This window comes from Anabrus simplex, chromosome 1 (assembly GCF_040414725.1).
Source record: "Anabrus simplex isolate iqAnaSimp1 chromosome 1, ASM4041472v1, whole genome shotgun sequence".
Lineage (NCBI taxonomy): Eukaryota > Metazoa > Arthropoda > Insecta > Orthoptera > Tettigoniidae > Anabrus > Anabrus simplex.
Genome location: NC_090265.1, coordinates 1,362,052,339 through 1,362,070,710, shown reverse-complemented (window position 1 = coordinate 1,362,070,710; position 18,372 = coordinate 1,362,052,339). Strand labels below are relative to the sequence as shown.

The 18,372-nt window shown below is 39.7% G+C and overlaps 1 protein-coding gene across 2 annotated transcripts in view; it reads right to left on the bottom strand.

Annotated features, from left to right (window-relative positions):
- LOC136858345 (histone H4 transcription factor) overlaps nt 1-18,372 on the bottom strand; it is a 181,978-nt gene that overhangs the window by 122,005 nt on the left and 41,601 nt on the right. Inside the window, exon 3 of one of the 2 annotated variants that reach the window (XM_067137818.2) lies at nt 10,098-10,296. In XM_067137818.2, coding sequence (XP_066993919.2) covers nt 10,098-10,296 — 199 coding nt within the window. The remainder of the gene's footprint in view (nt 1-10,097; nt 10,297-18,372) is intronic. The other variant, XM_067137819.2, reaches the window with a different exon arrangement.

Below are 18,372 nucleotides of genomic sequence, written 5' to 3'. Positions count from 1 at the left end.
CAAATGTTGGGGCTGTACCTTAATTAAGGCCACGGCCGCTTCCTTCCCACTCCTAGTCCCTTGCTGTCCCATCGTCGCCGTAAGACCTATCTGTGTCGGTGCGACGTAAAGCAACTTGTAAAAAGAAAGAAAAATATTACTTTCCAAGGTTGATTGGCCACAAGAAAATAAATTGAGGTATGACGTGTGCTGCAAGAGTTTATATATTTGGCCTCCAAGTAAATTTTGGATCTTTTAAAATTATATTCAATTTTTTCATCAAAATTTGTGAGACATCCTGTACCACACGTGTCGATTTTTCTGGGACTGGCACAAGATACAAGTTTTGAGAAGTTTCCAAGGACAAGACAACAAGTGTCAAAGTAAAAATTTAATTTTGATTGGTTTAAATTAATCGAAAGGTAACTCCTGTGCAGTCATTGATCATTAATTTTGCTGTGCCATTTCCTTTTGAACCAGGGTGGTTGAATACGGTCGCCGGCATCATATAGAGCGGACATGTTGTCCGGGAGCTCTGCCTTCTCTTAGGGTAAGCAAATCTTAAATTTTGTAATGTAACTTTATTTTATTTAATTTCAAGCAAATCTTAAATTTTGTAAGGCAACTTCATTTTATTTCATTTCAAGTTTTAATTTGTCTGAGGAGTTTACCTGTTAATCTATCTATCAAAAATCAATTGTAAATTATGATGGTACATGTAAATTATAAACATAAAAGTTTTCCACCTATTCCTATGACCTGTATTTTATTTCTTTGTTGAAGGTGGTCGCTTCAAATTTTTAACTTGAAATTTTCTTTGATGCAACTTCATTTCATCAGCGTTTGTATTTCCTTTTGTTTTATGCTACCAGTAGTGTTCCTTATTTCTTTTTCTTTAATGTTTTTATAGTAAATAGGTATTAACTAAATTATTCTTTCGTCAAAGTTTCAGCCACAAAAGTCCTTCGATCCATAACCTCGTAGGGCCCACATCCTGCCTGTAGTTGTCATGTGCTTTTTTTACCTTGTTTAATTTTGATTTTATGATATGGTTATAATGATTCTAAATTTTATTTAATGTTTCTAATGTTTTTCCTTTTATAATTGTTTTATTACGCCCCCAATCACCATGACAAAAGTATGAATTGTGCAGTCAGACTAATGAACATGATTAGTAGCGCTGAGGGATACAATCGTCATATTTGTGGCGAGAAATAAATCCAGTAGGTTGTTCGCTTCACTAGTCTGTTTTAAAAGGTCAGTGTTAAAGTCACCCATGATTATGTCGTCATATGCCACGATAAGATTTACTAATGCCTCTTCAAAATCATCAGTATGTCTTATTTTAGGTGGCTAGCATACAATCCCTATTAATATCTTTTTATTGCAGTCTAATTCTACAAACATAAATTCCAGTCACAGTATAAGTCTTAGGTCAGAAGTGGAAATTATCTTACATTTTAGGCAGAGGTGCCAACCTTTGAAGTAAGTTATCAGTAATCGCATTTTTAACTCCCCCCCACCTCTCAAAACGTTTAGGAGTCAAATCCACAGCATCCCGTTTGCCCTTTCCTACAGCAATCTATTCTAAAGTGTATCATATTACACAATAAAATGTACTCATTACCTGTTAGTTCTGGGATAAGATATTCTTTGTAGCTTGTTTCGCACCCTGCAGCTGCTTTTCAGTGTAAGTTTTCTTGAAACATACTTCCCCCTGAGATGACATTTTTGTCTTCAGAACCATAAGCGATTCCAGTGTAGATGTACTTAATGTAGGTCTGAATTCCGTCTGACTTTCCTAACAACAATGAAAACTCTTTCTGTGGGAGAGTTACTGTGAGGTACACTTAGTACAGTAAATACAACAATACTTAAGATTTTATACTTAATTTGTCCAAGTTTTGATTTTTAAGCTCTGCAATGTTGTCCCAGTTCACATCAATGTTAGGTACAATATATTCAGGGAAAGTATCACACTGGTAAACTGCAAATTCCTCTTCAAGTTTGTCATGTTCACTTTCCTTGACCAAACTTGGGAATCTTCGAACAAAATATTCAAGAGATGAATATGAAACCTTCATTCAGAGAGAGATGTCTACAACTTCGGCATGATGAAGAAAATCATCATCAAGGGGAAATTTCCTGATAATGTAACTGCAAGCTGCCATATAAAACTCTCTTACAGAATTATAAAACATGACCTCATCACAATCATTATCTTTCAAGTATGCCCTGGCTTTTGCTCCAATTACCAAGTCCTCATTGGCTTTCTGGTATCTCCTCCTCTTGAATTCAACACTCAAAAGGGAGGTAGATTCTAACTGAATAGAACATGGCTGAACAAATCTGACCAATAGGTCAGTTAAAAGACCAGTAAGTTTCTTCCTAAGAAGATGTATGGCTGGAGCATATGTTGCAGAAATATATTCACCGAGTTAAAGGCAGGTAGTGTACTCTGAAAAAAGTAGCAAAACAGTTTTGTGTGTGGATCTTGTATGAAAGATTTTACAGTTTAAAACTGCTTGGTGCTCTCATTTTTATGGTGGGGCACACTACAAAACATGAATGTCAAAGCTTCCCACTGCTCAAGAACTCTATTAATAGACTGAAGAAGCGAGAGCCAACGGGTAATGACATACCGTCAAACGGGACGATTTCGGACACGGAGGTGGTTTCGGACAGTATGGTAGATTTGCCGTATTTAGTCGCATAGCGACGAGCCGCCGGTGCTTTGCACTTCTGCGCGCGTTTTAGTTTGACCTTAAGGTTATGTTTCCCGCGTTCTGCGCTTTTTATTACGAATCGACTTCATATTTTGGAAAATTTCCGGTGTGCAATGGCACTGTTGAAAGTTCATGCATTATCATTACCGTGGAGTGGGGTGAAATTGATCATTCTCAATCTGTTATTACCCGTTACTTCTATATTAATGGAGATAATACAGTCAATAAAATACTCTCGTACTAAGCTCAGATAGTAGAACATCATATGTAGTGCATAATTTTTCATGATATTTTTACGACTGTAAAAAATAAAAAATTGTCAGTGATCAATTTCACCCATAGTGTGGTGTCAGATTGATCAGCTTCCATGAATAGCATTGATGTGGAGAAGAGGCTTTCATATATGACCAATTTCACCCCTAGCCAATTCTACCAAGTAGTTTTCTAGCAATGGTTTGTTGAATTTAAGGGGGTGAGATTGATCGATGGGTTGAGATTGATCAAATTAGATTCTCTTAATCATCTTTATTATTATCGCCATTTAAACTACTAGCCCGATTGGATGGGATTTCTTCTTCATCCTCAGACTCATCTGATTGTCCTAAGCAGGTGATACTCCTTCCAGGAATCATTTTCAGCTGCCTGTTTCTGCGCAGGGTATTATTTTCCTTATATCGCTGTTCTTTCAAAAACTCTGTCAATGAATTATTGATATTCTCTTCCATGTTAGGGTCAGTACTGTAAGGGAGTTTGCTACCTTCTCAGCATCTAATGGGTACACACCTGTTGCCCTAAAACGAGCCTGTAGGTTCTTCTTTATTGCTGACTGGCATTCATCATCATTCTTTTGATGGACACTATCCATTTTCTCAAGAGTTTCCCTTAGAAGCTGTGGAAACTGTGGCTTAGGAAGCCCGGTCTAATCTCTGTTCCTAGGCTTTCATACTGTTGGTGTCTTATGCCACGCTAGTTTCATGAGCCAAAAGAAAGCCACATCTAAAAGCTGGCATATATTTTTGGAATTAGGTGGTAAGCAAACAAAGAAGATGGTGTCATTGCATGACTGCAGAACTTCTGGAGAAAAGTGGGAAGATGGGTTATCTCCCAGAAGCAGTTTCTTCCCTGGCAAACACTTTGCATGAGGCAGAAAAATTGTATCAGACCAGTCACAGAATGTCCTGTTGTATCTTGCTCCTCTAAAACAGCATGGTGCATCACAACACGGTTGGCCTCTTGGTCAATTTCCCACCCAAGTACTGTAAAGCCTTATGCACGATTTGCCTAGATGTTTGTTGCAAGTCTTTTGCCTGCTTTGTCCTTGTGTCTGCTGAGCAAACCCCCGCCCCAGTCTGGTCCTTGAAGATTGTTTTTAAATTTTGAGGCCTGTCTATCATTCTTATTTGAATAATATTGGAAAAACATTCTCATATTGAATGAATCAAGTGGAAAACCCCAATCTGCACAGCTTATGACGGCTTTTGTTAGTTTTTCTTCCTCTAACCTAAACACAGTTTGTCTGCCATGTTTCTTATTATTGAGAGTGCCATAACTGAGTTTATGCTTCTCAGCAGCTTTTCTCAGAGACACATTGTCTATTACATCTTGTAGGGCAGCACTGATCTGTCCTTCAGAGAAATTGCCATATGTTCTACTGCCAGGCTTCTTTTTATATACCCTTCCCATTGTGATGCCTAGTATTTTAAAAAAATCTTAATTATTAAGGAATTAAACAAACTATTTTTAAAACGGGTAGAAAACAGTTAAGGTTAAAAGTGATCAATGTCACCCCATCAAGTTTGAAGGTTAATATCACCCTCAGGAATGAATATTTAAGAAAAAAATTTCATTAACTAATAGCCCATGAATAGCAGTAACAGATAACTATGATGGTAATGCTGTGTTTCTATAACTTTAAGACTGAACTTTCTTATTATTTATAGTACAGAAATAGGTGATTATCAGGAAATATTTTCACATGCTTCCAAACACATTCCACTATGTTGTACACACCCTGTTTTTATAGTTCACCAACTTCAAAATCTGAACTCTTTGCTAACATAAAAATAAGAAAACTCCCTAAAATCACTTAGGCTGCACAGAATGAAATTTAAAGTGAAATGTTTTGATCAATCTCACCCCTTAGGATCAATGTCACCCCACTCCACGGTAAGCGGATACTTTCGATTGTCGCGGTCGGAAGGAATGCATTATAACTATGGTTCTTAGTGAGATCAACTGACTGAAGTGTTTATAAACGATTGCTGTGGAATTTTGGTGTGATTTAGTGAAAAATAGTGTTTTATGCACATTTTACTGAAAATTGAAAGCATTCTGGGTGATTTCGGACAATGCCTAGAAATTATGAGAGGCAGAAAGAAGCTGCTTCGAGGGGTAACTACGAAACAGAATTATCAGAAAAAGCCGTACGTGATATTAAAAGTGGCAAGTTGTCTTATAGGAAAGCATTTGATTTCTATGGTATGCCTTGGTCCACCCTACAAAATAACGTGCGGAATGTACATCCAAAAAAATGAGAAGACGACCAAGGCTAAATGAAGAAAATGCTCAAGGAAGCTCGTCACCCACCGGCCATGCTCCAACCCAACAACCTGCTACTTCTCGCCGTCACCGCAAATAAAATGTTCTTCCTGGGAAGTCGATTTTTGGCCGTGACTTCCGTCGAGATGAAAGCAGTGCAGAAACAAGAGATGGCGATGGCAGTAGCATTGAAAATGAATGCGATGAAGTACACAATGAATGTAATTACGTTCTGGTGTTACAAGAAGAGGCTTTCCTTGTTGCAGATTATAAATACAAGTTGAGGAACAAAGAGCACACAGGCAGTATTTTGGCCTGGCCTGAAATATTCGTTCAAGGGATGTGGATGTCAAATACTTCCGCCCGTATCAAAACAGCAGAAAAAGTATTTGGGTTCCCTAACATCCCTGCTGAGGATACAATAGCTAAAGAACAAATTTCGAAAATACTTTCAGTCCAAGTTGAGAAGAGAGGAATGTTCATTTTCAAAGAAACGTATTTTAGATTTATAGGCCGTGACAACTACATGTTCACTGTATCGACCGTTTTTTGCTCTGAGATTTGTATCGTTTGTAAGAAAATTTATTAAGATTTCTCAGTAGGATCTCTGTACAGTTTATAACTATTAATATTTCAATTTAGACCGGAAAACTTTACATTTACCTAGTCAGAAAAAAAGATCGATCAGTAACACATTACGTTTATCATTACAATGATTTTAACCAGCTAGTCATATTTTGGACACCCTCAGAACACTTTAAATATCACAAAACTAAAGCAAAAAGAACGAAGAATTGAAATAAAGGACTATTTATGTCCGAAATCACCTAATACGCTTTGAAACTTCGGACAACGGTTTAAAATGCATGTGCGTCCGAAATCACCCCGAAGTACGGGGTGAATTCGGACACTACTTTTTGTTTTCTCAGGAAAACCTGCGTTGGCGTATATTTTTCATTTGTAGGGTATTGCATTAATTGGATATATCCCTCATTATTAGGATGATAAACAATACAATTTAAGATTCCATTCGTGAGTTAAGACGAAAATAACCTCAAAACCGTCCGAAATCACCCCGTTTGACGGTATTTCAAAATCTTGTGACCCTCTGTGCCACAAACAGCCTGATACACTTCCCGTGTGTTTTGCCTTCTAGAACTCTTATCAAGATAGTAATAAAACTGAATCGAAAAATTCTGTACATTGATTGGTAATTGGGCTGCTGCATTTTGTGCACAGATGTGTATGAGATGACATGAACAACCCGGGACATAAACAGAAGAATGCCTGTCCTTCACAAATTTGGCAACACCTTTATTTGCCCCTATCATTGTGTATGCATTGTCAGATGAAAAAGAAATACAATTTTCCCATGGAATGGCTAAAGAAGACAATTCACTATTAATAACAGAGAAAATTCCCTCACCTGTATTGTCGGTACTCTCTAACAATAACAATAGAAGAGTTGATATTTGGCCTCTCTGAGCATTAAAGAAAGAGACAACAATTGGATAAAGTTTAACTGCATTTGAATCTGTACTACCATCACTAGCCAAAGAAAAAGGCATTATTTGCAAAAGTTCTTATTTCCTTTTTTGCCTCAGACTGAACTGAAGCACAGGTTTTAGTTCTTGCACAACCATATTTCTGAGATATTTTAGAGTCGGGGAACATTGATCCAAATACATTTCCAGCATGGTCTGAAACTGATAATGGAATATTAGACTCCAAAAGAAATTATATGAACAGCAATTCAGCATCTGTCACCGCAATTTCATTACTTTTTACGAAGAACGATGAAACAGACTGGTTTTGTAATTTTAATTCACTGTATGTGTGACGTTTCTTTGATTCTATGTGTCTTCTGCAATCATCTCGTCCACTGTGAGCCACAGAGAAATCACACGAACACACACTGCAGAACATGTGGTTTTCACTAACACATGAAGCAATAGGCATGGCCATTCCTTTGTGTAACCGTCTCGATATTTCTGTAACACTGCTGTTTTCTTAGAAGACGACGTAATTTGACAATTGTTCCACTTCATTTTACAAAACCATCACTTCTTTTCGAATCAACGACTAGGATAATTAGAATTGAAAAGCGCTAAATATACCAGTTGTTCTACGCACACAACAGAGGGAGAGTCGTATGCGCACATGGGAGAACAGCAGAGCAAGGAGTAAATCCTTTGTCAATACGGCTGCCAATGACTGCATGTCTTTACACGTCCAGCTTTCACAGATTCCAATAATATCTACATTGTTCGCTTCAAAAATAGCCTGCACCTCTTCCTGATGAGCTAATAATGACCGGCCATTTAGATGGCAACAGTAATGACTGCGGGTGGCTACTGAGCTGAGCTGCTCTTGCAACACAAGTCCCGTTGAAGGTGGTAGGGACGAAAGGGAAGGGGTGGATGAGGGCTGTGGAGATGAATGCAGGTCTGGAGAGAGAGTGAGTGTGTGACTGTGAGAGACAGAGACAGAGAGAGTGTGTGTGTAAAAAAAGAGCCCGGATTGATGACGAGAGAGCCTATTCAAGATGTGGAGATTTTAACTTTTTTGCCTTTTGTGTTTTCATGTTTGTCCTTGTATTCTCTCTCTGTTGCTACCTCTTCTGATACTGACCTGATATTGTGTTTATCCTATTATTTGATGATAGTGATGAAAGGACTTAACATAAGAGACCAGAATCACGTCCTTTCCAATCCTAACTCTAGTCAATTACAAATCATACACCAGAATAGACACAATAATTAAACATGTTATAAAAGAAACTTCACAGGTGTCATATAACACTCCAAAAACCATTAAAATAGTTAGTAGGATGTAAAGTCAATAACATTATATTGTCATATAATGGACCAGATGACCATGATATCCCAAGTCCCTTACATGAAGTGGCAGCAGTAATAACATTCATTGCCTTTCACATATATAGAAGCTAGAATGGATGACTGTAATAAAAGTAAAGGATAAACATTCTAACAGGTTATGTGGCCAGGAGTATTAAAAAGGAGGGACAAAGATAAATATTAAAACACAAAAGGATAAGGAGTAACTTCATCTCTCTGCACACTGTTATCTTAATAAATGGGCTGTGTTTTTGTCAGTCTTAGTTTATTTTTTCTGATCTATTTCATCTCAATCCCAGGCATGGTCATTTCTATTTCAGGGGTGGGTATCCACACTGAATGAGTAGGACATTCTTGAGATCTTCAATCTTAACATCAGAATGAATCATCTGTACAAATGTGTTCTCCTTTTCTCTCTCGCCCTTGTCTTTATGTGACATACTCCTCACTCTACATTTCCAATGTCAAGAATGAAACGCAAGAGTGCCCCCTTCAATCAGTGCTGATATCCCCTCGATGGAAATGGGTGGGAGAAATGAGTCAAGACAGATGAAACAGATCTGGAAAAAGAGGGATTGACAAGAAGGGATGTGGTGGTGATTATTGTTTTAACCTTCCGATAAGCACGCCCTCTAAAAGTTCACGAATGGTCGCATGTATATAAGAGATACACTCTCCTAGATTTATCTCACTGCCAGCCATAAAAATGGGAGGGCTAAGATGTCAAACTACATGTTTATACACAACAATGCATTTAATGTTTTAAAAGTGCTACATAATATTTTCAAAGGGGAAAATCATTATTACTATAAGAAGCAGATAACTCCAGCTAAATAAAGCAAACTGAAAAGTGCCTTCATCTCAATGCCATCCGTTTCCCGTGTGTCTAGCAACTGAACGTAATTGCTGCGAATGGAGCACACATATTTGCTTGTGTGGTCTATGATCTGTTGGATCATACACATAGAGAAAAGAAAAGTCCATATTCCACGAATATTTGTAAGTTTCTTGGTATATCTCGTACATATGATGTATTCATTCGATACCTGTTTTCAAAGCTGTTTTATAGAAACCATTGATAAACCAAACACACCAAAAAACTTTTGATGTACGAGGAATGTATTTTATGTTACATCGAAACGAAATCAAAAGTTTGAAAAACTTACTAGAACGGTTGCGCGTATCTACCACATACAGTAGAGGTTATAGCGCCAACAATGTGTTCACTAGAGACTTGAAAGTTTGAAAGTGTACTCGTCCAGGGGCAAGAGTTGAATAGCGAAGCATGGAAACTTCCACTGCTTTAGGTCTCAGGGAGGGGGGACAGGTTATGAAAAAATATTTACCGTATCTGCTGCATACATGTGCCTATCTGAAGGTTAAGAGGAAGTGCAACTGTACACACCATCTTCTATTAACACTTAACAGGGGGGAAAAATGGAAGGGGTCAAAACAGCCAAAAACAGACAAGGACCACAGAGGGCATGAAAATGAAAGACTACCTATGATTTGCAAATGTAATACCATCAGGGTCAGAAAAGAACAAGAGTTGACCAACACAGGTTGGAGATAAGATAGATGATAGTGAGGAGCTTAGCACAAGTACGGGGAAGCAATGCAAAGACTCATCTAAGGGGTCCATGGTCACCAACTCACGCTCCCAAGTTGAGAGCCCCTGAAGCCTCTTAGTTGCCTCTTACAAAAGGCAGGGGATACCATGGATGTTATTCTACTGCCCTCACCCACACGGGGATGATGAAGGAGCCCACTTATGAAGACGTTAGTGTGTGAAGATTTGGAGTTTGTTCTTGTCCTGTTGTGTTTTCATATTTGTCCTTATTTTTCCTTCTGTGCCCACTAGACTCTCACTGTTTAACTTTGTGTATGTTCCAACACTCCTTTCTAGTTTCATAATTTAAATGACTAATATTCCAATACTTGTTTGTTCTCTCTCCATTACTTCTATAAATAGAGAATTCTGCAAGATAATTCTCACCTCGCCAACAACAGGAAATGCCTCCTACAGCTTTTCCTCGTGGATTGCACATTACATGAGAATGCACATGGTAGAAAAAAAGCTGAGAATTATTGAATTTCAGATCACAATCATCCCAACAACAGGCAAATTCTTCTGGAAAATCTGGGAAAATATTCCTTCCATCTGGATTGTATGTACATTTCTGAAAAGCAAGAATCTGTATCACATTAAATTTAACTCCTCAATGGGGATTTTAAATAAGATGATATAAAACAAAAGTAACAGAATACATAAAACACTTTCAACCTGAAAAGTAAAAGCAAAACAAGTTACAAAAGCAAGAATGTAATAAACTCTCTTTTATTTCAGAGTACACCATTATGAAAAATTAAAAAATTTACCAGATCATTAATGAAGTGACCAACAAACTAGTATAGTGAATGAGTAGCAAACAGAGACTTAATCAAACCTCAATATTTTGAATTGTAATGGGATGTTCGAGTAAGTTCAACTATTCACAACTTTGAATTAAGGAAACGCTGTTGTATTAAAGTTTTTTCATATACGAGTATACAATGTCTGTGTCTGCAGTATACACCCACTGTATTTATATATATTTTTAAAATTGGATATTCTTGTTACCATTGTAGCTTTCGCGGCCCGTACTTATTGATATGATATCGGCTTTTTGGGCTTATGCCATATCAAGAAATTAACCGCTCAAGCCGGTTCAACGTGTACGTGTATGGACCTACAAAACATAAGCCAGGAGCGGTTCGACATATACCTGTACGGATTAGGACAGCGATGATTTAGATGAACACCTGCATGCCATCTGCTGGTTGTCAACGTGAACTTTTAGCACGGCTCACAGCACAGGGTATCATTCTATGCAGAGGAGTATCTTCTACCATAATGTGGCATCGTGTTGGCGCAAAAAGAATTTTTTCATCAACGTCGATCATTGTAAAAAACATGGCGGCGTCCTCGCATGGTCTGTATTTATCTAATGCAGTTCTTGAGCGCATATTAGGTGAAAGTAGTGATGAAAATAATCTGAGTGATAATGAAAGTGTTAGTGATGATTATTCACAGAATGAAATTACGTGTGATGTACATAATGATAGTAATATAAGTGAATGCTCACCCGAGTGGTCATGGATACCTGTTGATTCGAATTATGTTCCAACAAGAAGGTCATTCGGCATTTTAATACTTTGCATACAACCTTTCCGTATGTAGATACAACTTCTGCATGATTTGAACTGCATATCCACTTATTTTGAACAAAATCAGACAGGTCGTTCAGAAGTTATAGCAATGTTTGTGAAAGCATGTAAAATTGACTATTACCACTGTAGGGTAAAGCTTGGCCAACTTTTAATACCGGCTTGAAGGGTTAAGGTGAAATTCTTTACATTTCGCAGAGAACTTTGCTCCGCGTCTTCAGAAGAAAATCTCGACTGCTCACGAGGAAGACTTCTCCAAGAATTAAAATTTGAATTTAGACGTTAGTAATAGAAGTGTAAGTGGTACGTTCATTCATCACCAGATAGCTCACCGTACATGGTATGCGCTAGCATTCGAAGTGGAAGCTGGCGGGACCATCAGAATCTGTTTAGGAGGGGGGTCACATAACAGGTGTACACACGTTATGAAAGTATGACACTGACACTAGCCTGTTCCAGCTCCCAATACATGAATAAACAGAAGATAGGCAGAGAGACAGGCTATCAAGGTACAATTCAAATTCTCTGAAGTTCACAGCAATCTGTTGTTTGATACTGCTTGTCTCATTCCAAATGTGTCATGGTGAACAGCACCAAAATCACAGTGTAAGAATTACTTTCTGGCAAGCAGAGATTCACCATAAACGATGTCCTCCAATGGTATTTTCTTCTGCTGTTCCCATTAACAGCCCAGACAGAAACCGGTTATGGGTGACCCAAGAAAACAGAATCCATTGGTTTGTTTTTTATGGATTACCATCTCTTTACATCGTCCAATATTAAAAACACCTGTTTACACTCTTAGTGAAAGTGAAATCATAACCTTTAAAGGAAATTGTTCTCAGTGATACATTTTAGATCAGACTGTCAGGTTTGAAACCATAGCGGTCAACCAGAGGAGATCAATTTAAAAAAGATGAAAAAATATGAACCCACTGTACCTTACTACAAATCTAAGTACAACCTTCAGGAAATCGAAGTAATAGGGATAATGATCAGAGCTTGTGGAACCATACATTGTCACTCTGCCGCCATATGAAAGTGCTTCCAATGAAACTCGCCCCCGAAATCATGACTCTCATCCTCCACGGCTCAATCAAGATCCTGATACACCACTTCTACAACACAGACATGCCACGCTAATTATACCGTTTTACCATACCTTCATTATATTTTAGAGATTTCCATATATTTAAAACACTAGGGTGATTTTTGTTACAGCAAGTTTGAGAGAGCGGCTGAACCGATTTACATCGTAAAGCATTTTGATGAAAGCTCTTGACCTGTAGATTTGCAGTGTGTCTTTACAGGCATAAACATTTCATGCTGTATATTTTTATGTTTAAATTACTAAAGATAAATGTAGCATTCTGAATGGCTAAAGTTCTCGTCAGCACTTAAAGGACACCTGGATTGTAGGAGCGCTTAGATGAGATGCAATGTAAGAGGGGCGGTGGAAGAGGACAAGCACGCATGCACAGTTGGACAACTTCCTGGTCAGCTGTTCCAGTCTGTGTTGGGTGGCAGAGAGTCGCTTAGTTCAGAACAAGCTATTCAGCACAATGTTGCTGTCTCTTTGTAGCTCTCCCTATACCTGCTAGCTTGAAGTGTTCATTATCAAAGGGTAGAGAAGGGTCCACCTATTCAATGGTAGTGATAGTGATAGATTGTCAATACGGACCATAATGATATTTATAACTTATGATGAACTTGAAGTGATGTCGGAGATATGTAAAAGTCCTTTTCTCCATGTCATAATTTTAACACTAAGGCTGTGAACTTTTTCCACTCTTCCACTCCGGTAGTTAGGAAAGTGAGTCGATCTTTCGTGTCATAATTTACTGTCATGGAAACCCGAAAGATTGTACCTTTACTATGAGCAAACTGCTAATGTGCCAATTTTCAATTATGATTTGGCCGACATTGTGTTCATAGCAAACCAGGAGCAACTTTCAGTTACCCTCCTGTTCACAAAAAACAGAACACCTTGAAAGACTACAGATAGTGAGTTAATATTCACAGGACATGTTCATTAGTATGTTCTGCAGAAACAATTAGCATTTCAGTCCAGCATGTGTCCTGTTGCCTAGATGGGTCCTCCATGAGCACTGATAACTTGTTCCATGTGTGATGGCATTGACGTGTATAAGGCATGAATGGCGTCCTGGGGTATAGCCATCCATGCTGCATTCACCTGGTTCCACAGTTCATCTTCGGTGGTTGGCATTGAGTCACAGCGCCACACCCATCGTTTCACCCTATCCCACACATTTTCGATTGGCGACAAATCCGGTGATCAGGCACACCAGGGCAACAGTCTGACATCCTGTGACAACAAGAAGGTACGCGTTCGTGCAGCAACATGTGGTCGCGCATTGTCCTGCTGAAATATGGTACCTGGGGTGTGTGCAGAAAGGGTATGGCCACGGGTCACAGGGGACGTCATTCACGTAGGTCAAACCGGTCAGAGTGCCCTGGACACGCAGCAACTGTGATTTGTGGTTGTACCCAATAGCACCCCACACCATAAGGCCTTGAGTTGGCGCTGTATGTCTGTGTAAATGCAGTCAATGTGATACCTCCCTCCCTGTCTGTGGCGAACCAAAATGCGGCTATCATTTTCAAACAAACAGAACCTGAATTCATCCGAAAACTCTATATGGTGCCATTAATGTCCCCAGCGACGTCATTCCATACACCATTGCAGTCTAGCATGTTTATGCACATTAGTCAAAGGTAGGTGGAGAAGTGGACTATGCCCCGGTAACCCAGACCATAATAAAAGGCGACGGACTGTCACCCCTAATAGTGTATGATGTGTTACAGTGTTGCGCCAGAGCCGAGGACGACGCAGATCTGTCCTGCAATGCCATTTGTGACCAGACCCATATCGTCACGTTCTACGGCCTTCTGTGAACCATTCTGTACACACCCGCTGCACTGCCGACACACTTCGTCCCACACGAGCAACTATTTCCCGGATGGATGCATCATGTTCTCTCGTACCAATAATGCGCCCTCTTTCAAACTTACTCGTCTGAAGGTACGGTTCTCGCATACGTCTGCGAGGCATCCTGCATGTCTGGTCAAATCACACCGATCCATTACCTTCGGTTTATAGTGACGAGAGCCACAGGCACATTTTACCAGTCGGTGGTGGTGCGCTGAGATATTGACGTGGACCTTGAACCTGAGGGCTGACATGGTTCAAAAGCTAATCATTTTTTCTGAATACTCTAATGCACATTTCTGTGAATATGAAATTCCTATCTCTAGTCTTTCAAAGTGTTCTAGTTTTTATGAAAACGAGTGTATATTAATGAAATTCTTGACATGCCTCAACAAAACAACACAACTGTCAAGAATACATTTATCATTGATGGTCCCGTGCGCACTGAAAAACATACTGTATATGTACATATCCTTAATACAAAAGTGCTTCAATTTAGGGCTTCGAGTAAAATTAGTAGCATGGACAGGAATAGCCACAGTTTCGCTTCTCAACGGTCGATCAGTGCATTGTACATTCAAAGCAGGCAGAGAGCTATAATCCCTCAAGATTATTTAACTCCCTATTAGCTGATTTGTGTAAGGAATGTAAATGTGACATCCTTCTAGTGCAAGAGACTCACTGGGGCTACAACAGCCATCGACCCAAAATCGCAGGCATGGAGCTTGTTCTGGAAAGAAATACGGTAGTGCCATTTTACCAGACCAGACCAAACCTAAATATCACATCAACCTCACTAAATGAAAGGGATAACATCGAGATTCTTTCTGTATGTACGCCACACTTCAGCGTTACTTCTGTATACAAGCCTCCTAATGCTGACTTCACATTTGAAGAATCTACTAACTTTAAGTACCAGGGCGTAAATTTCATCCTTGGAGATTACAACTACCGAAGCACATCTTGGGGATACTCAGATTCAGATACCAATGGAGATAAACTGGAAACCTGGGCAGAGAATCATGATCTTCATCTAATTCATGATCCAAAGCTACCAGCATCCTTCAGTAGTGGTTGGTGGAAGACAGGCTACAACCCTGACAATATTTTCGTGTCATCAAAAGTTGCTGGGAGTTGTGTGAAGATGATGGGTAAGCCCATCCCATCTACCAAACATAGACCTGTAATCTGCAAAGTGAATGCCATGGTAGTGCCAGAGGAGGTACCTTTCAAGCGAAGGTTTAATTTTCAGAAGGCCAAATGGGAAAGATTCACCAACGAGCTTGATACAGAAGTTGCCAAGATCCCACCGCAACCTGAGATGTACGAGGCATTTGTCAAATGCGTCCAGACAGCCTCTAGAAGGACCATTCCAAGAGGTTGTAGAACAAGTTACATACCAGGAATGACTGATGACAGCAAAGCTGATGAACCATTACAAAGATCTTTTTAAGGCTGACCCATTTGCTGATGAAACTATCCAGGTTGGTGAGGAATTGCTGCAAACTATCTCAGCAAATCGCAAAGTTAAGTGGACCTCAGTGGTAGAGAATCTAGACATGAAGTTAAACAGTGGGCAAGCCTGGAATCTCCTGAAAAACCTCAGCAGTGACCCAACAAAATCTAGAAACTTCACCACAATTACAGCAGACTAGATTGCAACCCAATTACTCATGAACGGGGAGATTAAAGGTCGGAGTACATGTGAGCAACTGAAACGAACCCCAGGAAGTGAGAACCATAATTTCTGAGAACCCTTCACCTTGAATGAACTAGAGTCTGCCATCTCCACCTTGAAATTAAATAAGGCTGCTGGCATCGATGATATCAGAGTAGAACAGATCAAGAAGTTCGGCCGGACCACTCTGCAATGGCTGCGTACAATGATTAATGAGTGTGTATCTAAGCTTTATATTCCCAAGCTCTGGAGGAAAGCTCGAGTGGTTGCACTACTTAAGCCTGGTAAGGAGCCAAACGATCCTAAAAACTTTCGCCCAGTATCATTGTTATGTTATTGTTTCATGATTTTCAAGCACCTTATCCTTAACCGAATTAGTGGTATCCTCGAAGAAAAGTTCATTCCTCAACAAGCTGGTTTTCAACCTGGAAAGTCATGCTGCAGTCAAATATTGAACCTTACTCAACACATCGACGATGGTTTTGAACAGCATAAGGTAACAGGACTTGCCTTTGTTGACTTAAAAGCTGCCTACGACACCATCAACCACAGGAAGTTGCTGAGGAAAATTTACCAGCTCACTAATGATTATCAACTAACATCTCTTATTGGCATTCTCCTGCAGAATAGAAGATTCCAAGTCTCTCTCCATGGTAAGAACAGTAGATGGCGTGTACAAAAGAACGGTTTACCTCAAGGCAGTGTGCTAGCCCCTGTGCTCTTTAACTTTTACACTAATGATCAGCCCATAACGGAACATACCAGGCTTTTCATCTATGCCGACGATACTGCAGTGGCTGCCCAAGGAAAGACATTTGAAGAGGTGGAGGGAAAGTTGACTTCTGCACTAGATACTCTTGGCTCTTACTATGAAGGCAATCATCTATAGCCAAATCCCAACAAGACTCAGGTGTGCACATTTCACTTAAGGAATAGAGAAGCTCGCCGGGAACTGGACATTACATGACAAGGCAAACGACTAGAACATTGGGAATCTGCCACCTGGGCGACTGCCCTAAATGCAGATCAGTATTCATTCATTCATTCATGTCCAACACTTATGTATCTAGGTGTTACTCTTGACCAAACACTGTCCTTCAAGAAACATTGCCACAACACCAAGCTGAAAGTTAGTTCAAGGAACAATATTTTGAGAAAGCTCACAGCCACCACCTGGGGAGCAAGCCCTCGCGTCCTGAGAACCTCTGCTTTTGCTTTGTGTGTGTCCGTTGCAGAGTATGCTTCACCTGTGTGGAGTGCATCCACTCACACCAAGCAGGTTGACATTGCAATCAACGAGACCATACAAATCTTGTCGGGATGTCTGAAGCCAACTCCAGTTGAGAAACTCTACCCGATTGTTGGAATAGCTCCCCCCACTATTAGAAGGGCTGTTGCTGCTGATGCAGAAGGGACGAAGTAGACTAATGATTCTCGCCACCCACTGCATGATCACCAGGCTGTAGTCTGTCGACTGAAGTCGAGAAAGAGCTTCATCACCAGGACTCAACCACTGGTAGGAACATCAGAGTCTAACCGCATCACCAGGTGGAAGAGCATGCTGCCGTCTGATACTGCTGCAAAGGAAGAGCTAGCTCCAGGAAATGACTTGCCCTACCCTATTTGGAGATCACTTAATCATCTTAGGGTGGGCGTACCTCTGTGCAAGACCAACATGCAAAAATGGGCCATACTTCCAGGTGATGGAGATGCATCCTGCGAGTGTGGTGTAACACACGATCCGAACCACCAGCTCATCTGTCATCTACTAGAACATCCCTGCACTACACAGGACCTGATCGAGGCGAACAACAAGGCCATCGTAGTTGCTACATTTTGGAAATGATGACCGGACACGGAATGATGATGATTTAACTCCATCAGATGCTTCTATTTTATTTTAAGTGGCACCAATTTCCAATTCACTTGGCATTTTGTATCACAGTTAATAAAGCTCAAGTGGCAACACTGGAATGTGCAGTTTTCAATTTACATCAGTCAGTTTTCAGCCATGGCACACATTGAAATTTTAAGAGTGCAAACTTTTGATGTCCTAAGTTGCAATACTACTAAAAAGTAATTGTACAAAAAATGTCTCATGAAAATCCTTCAAAAAATATTTAGCCCATTAACCGTCATGTTTTGACGGGTTTTGGCTAGTTATGGATAAAATTTTATATGTATTGCCTTTATTTAATGGCAGCCTGTAAATAAATGATGTTGTTCCTTAATAAATGGAAGTATACACAGGGTGCGGCAGAAATAGCTGACAGCTTTCAAACCAAAATAGCTCTGGAACACAACAAGCCATTCACAAATGTATTGTGCAGTTTAAAACAGTAGAATTTGCCATTTATGTCACATGCAGTAGACTGAAGCGAACTAACACCCATATTGGCCACAGCTCTTAAGCAGAGGTTATTGTCGCTGCATGCA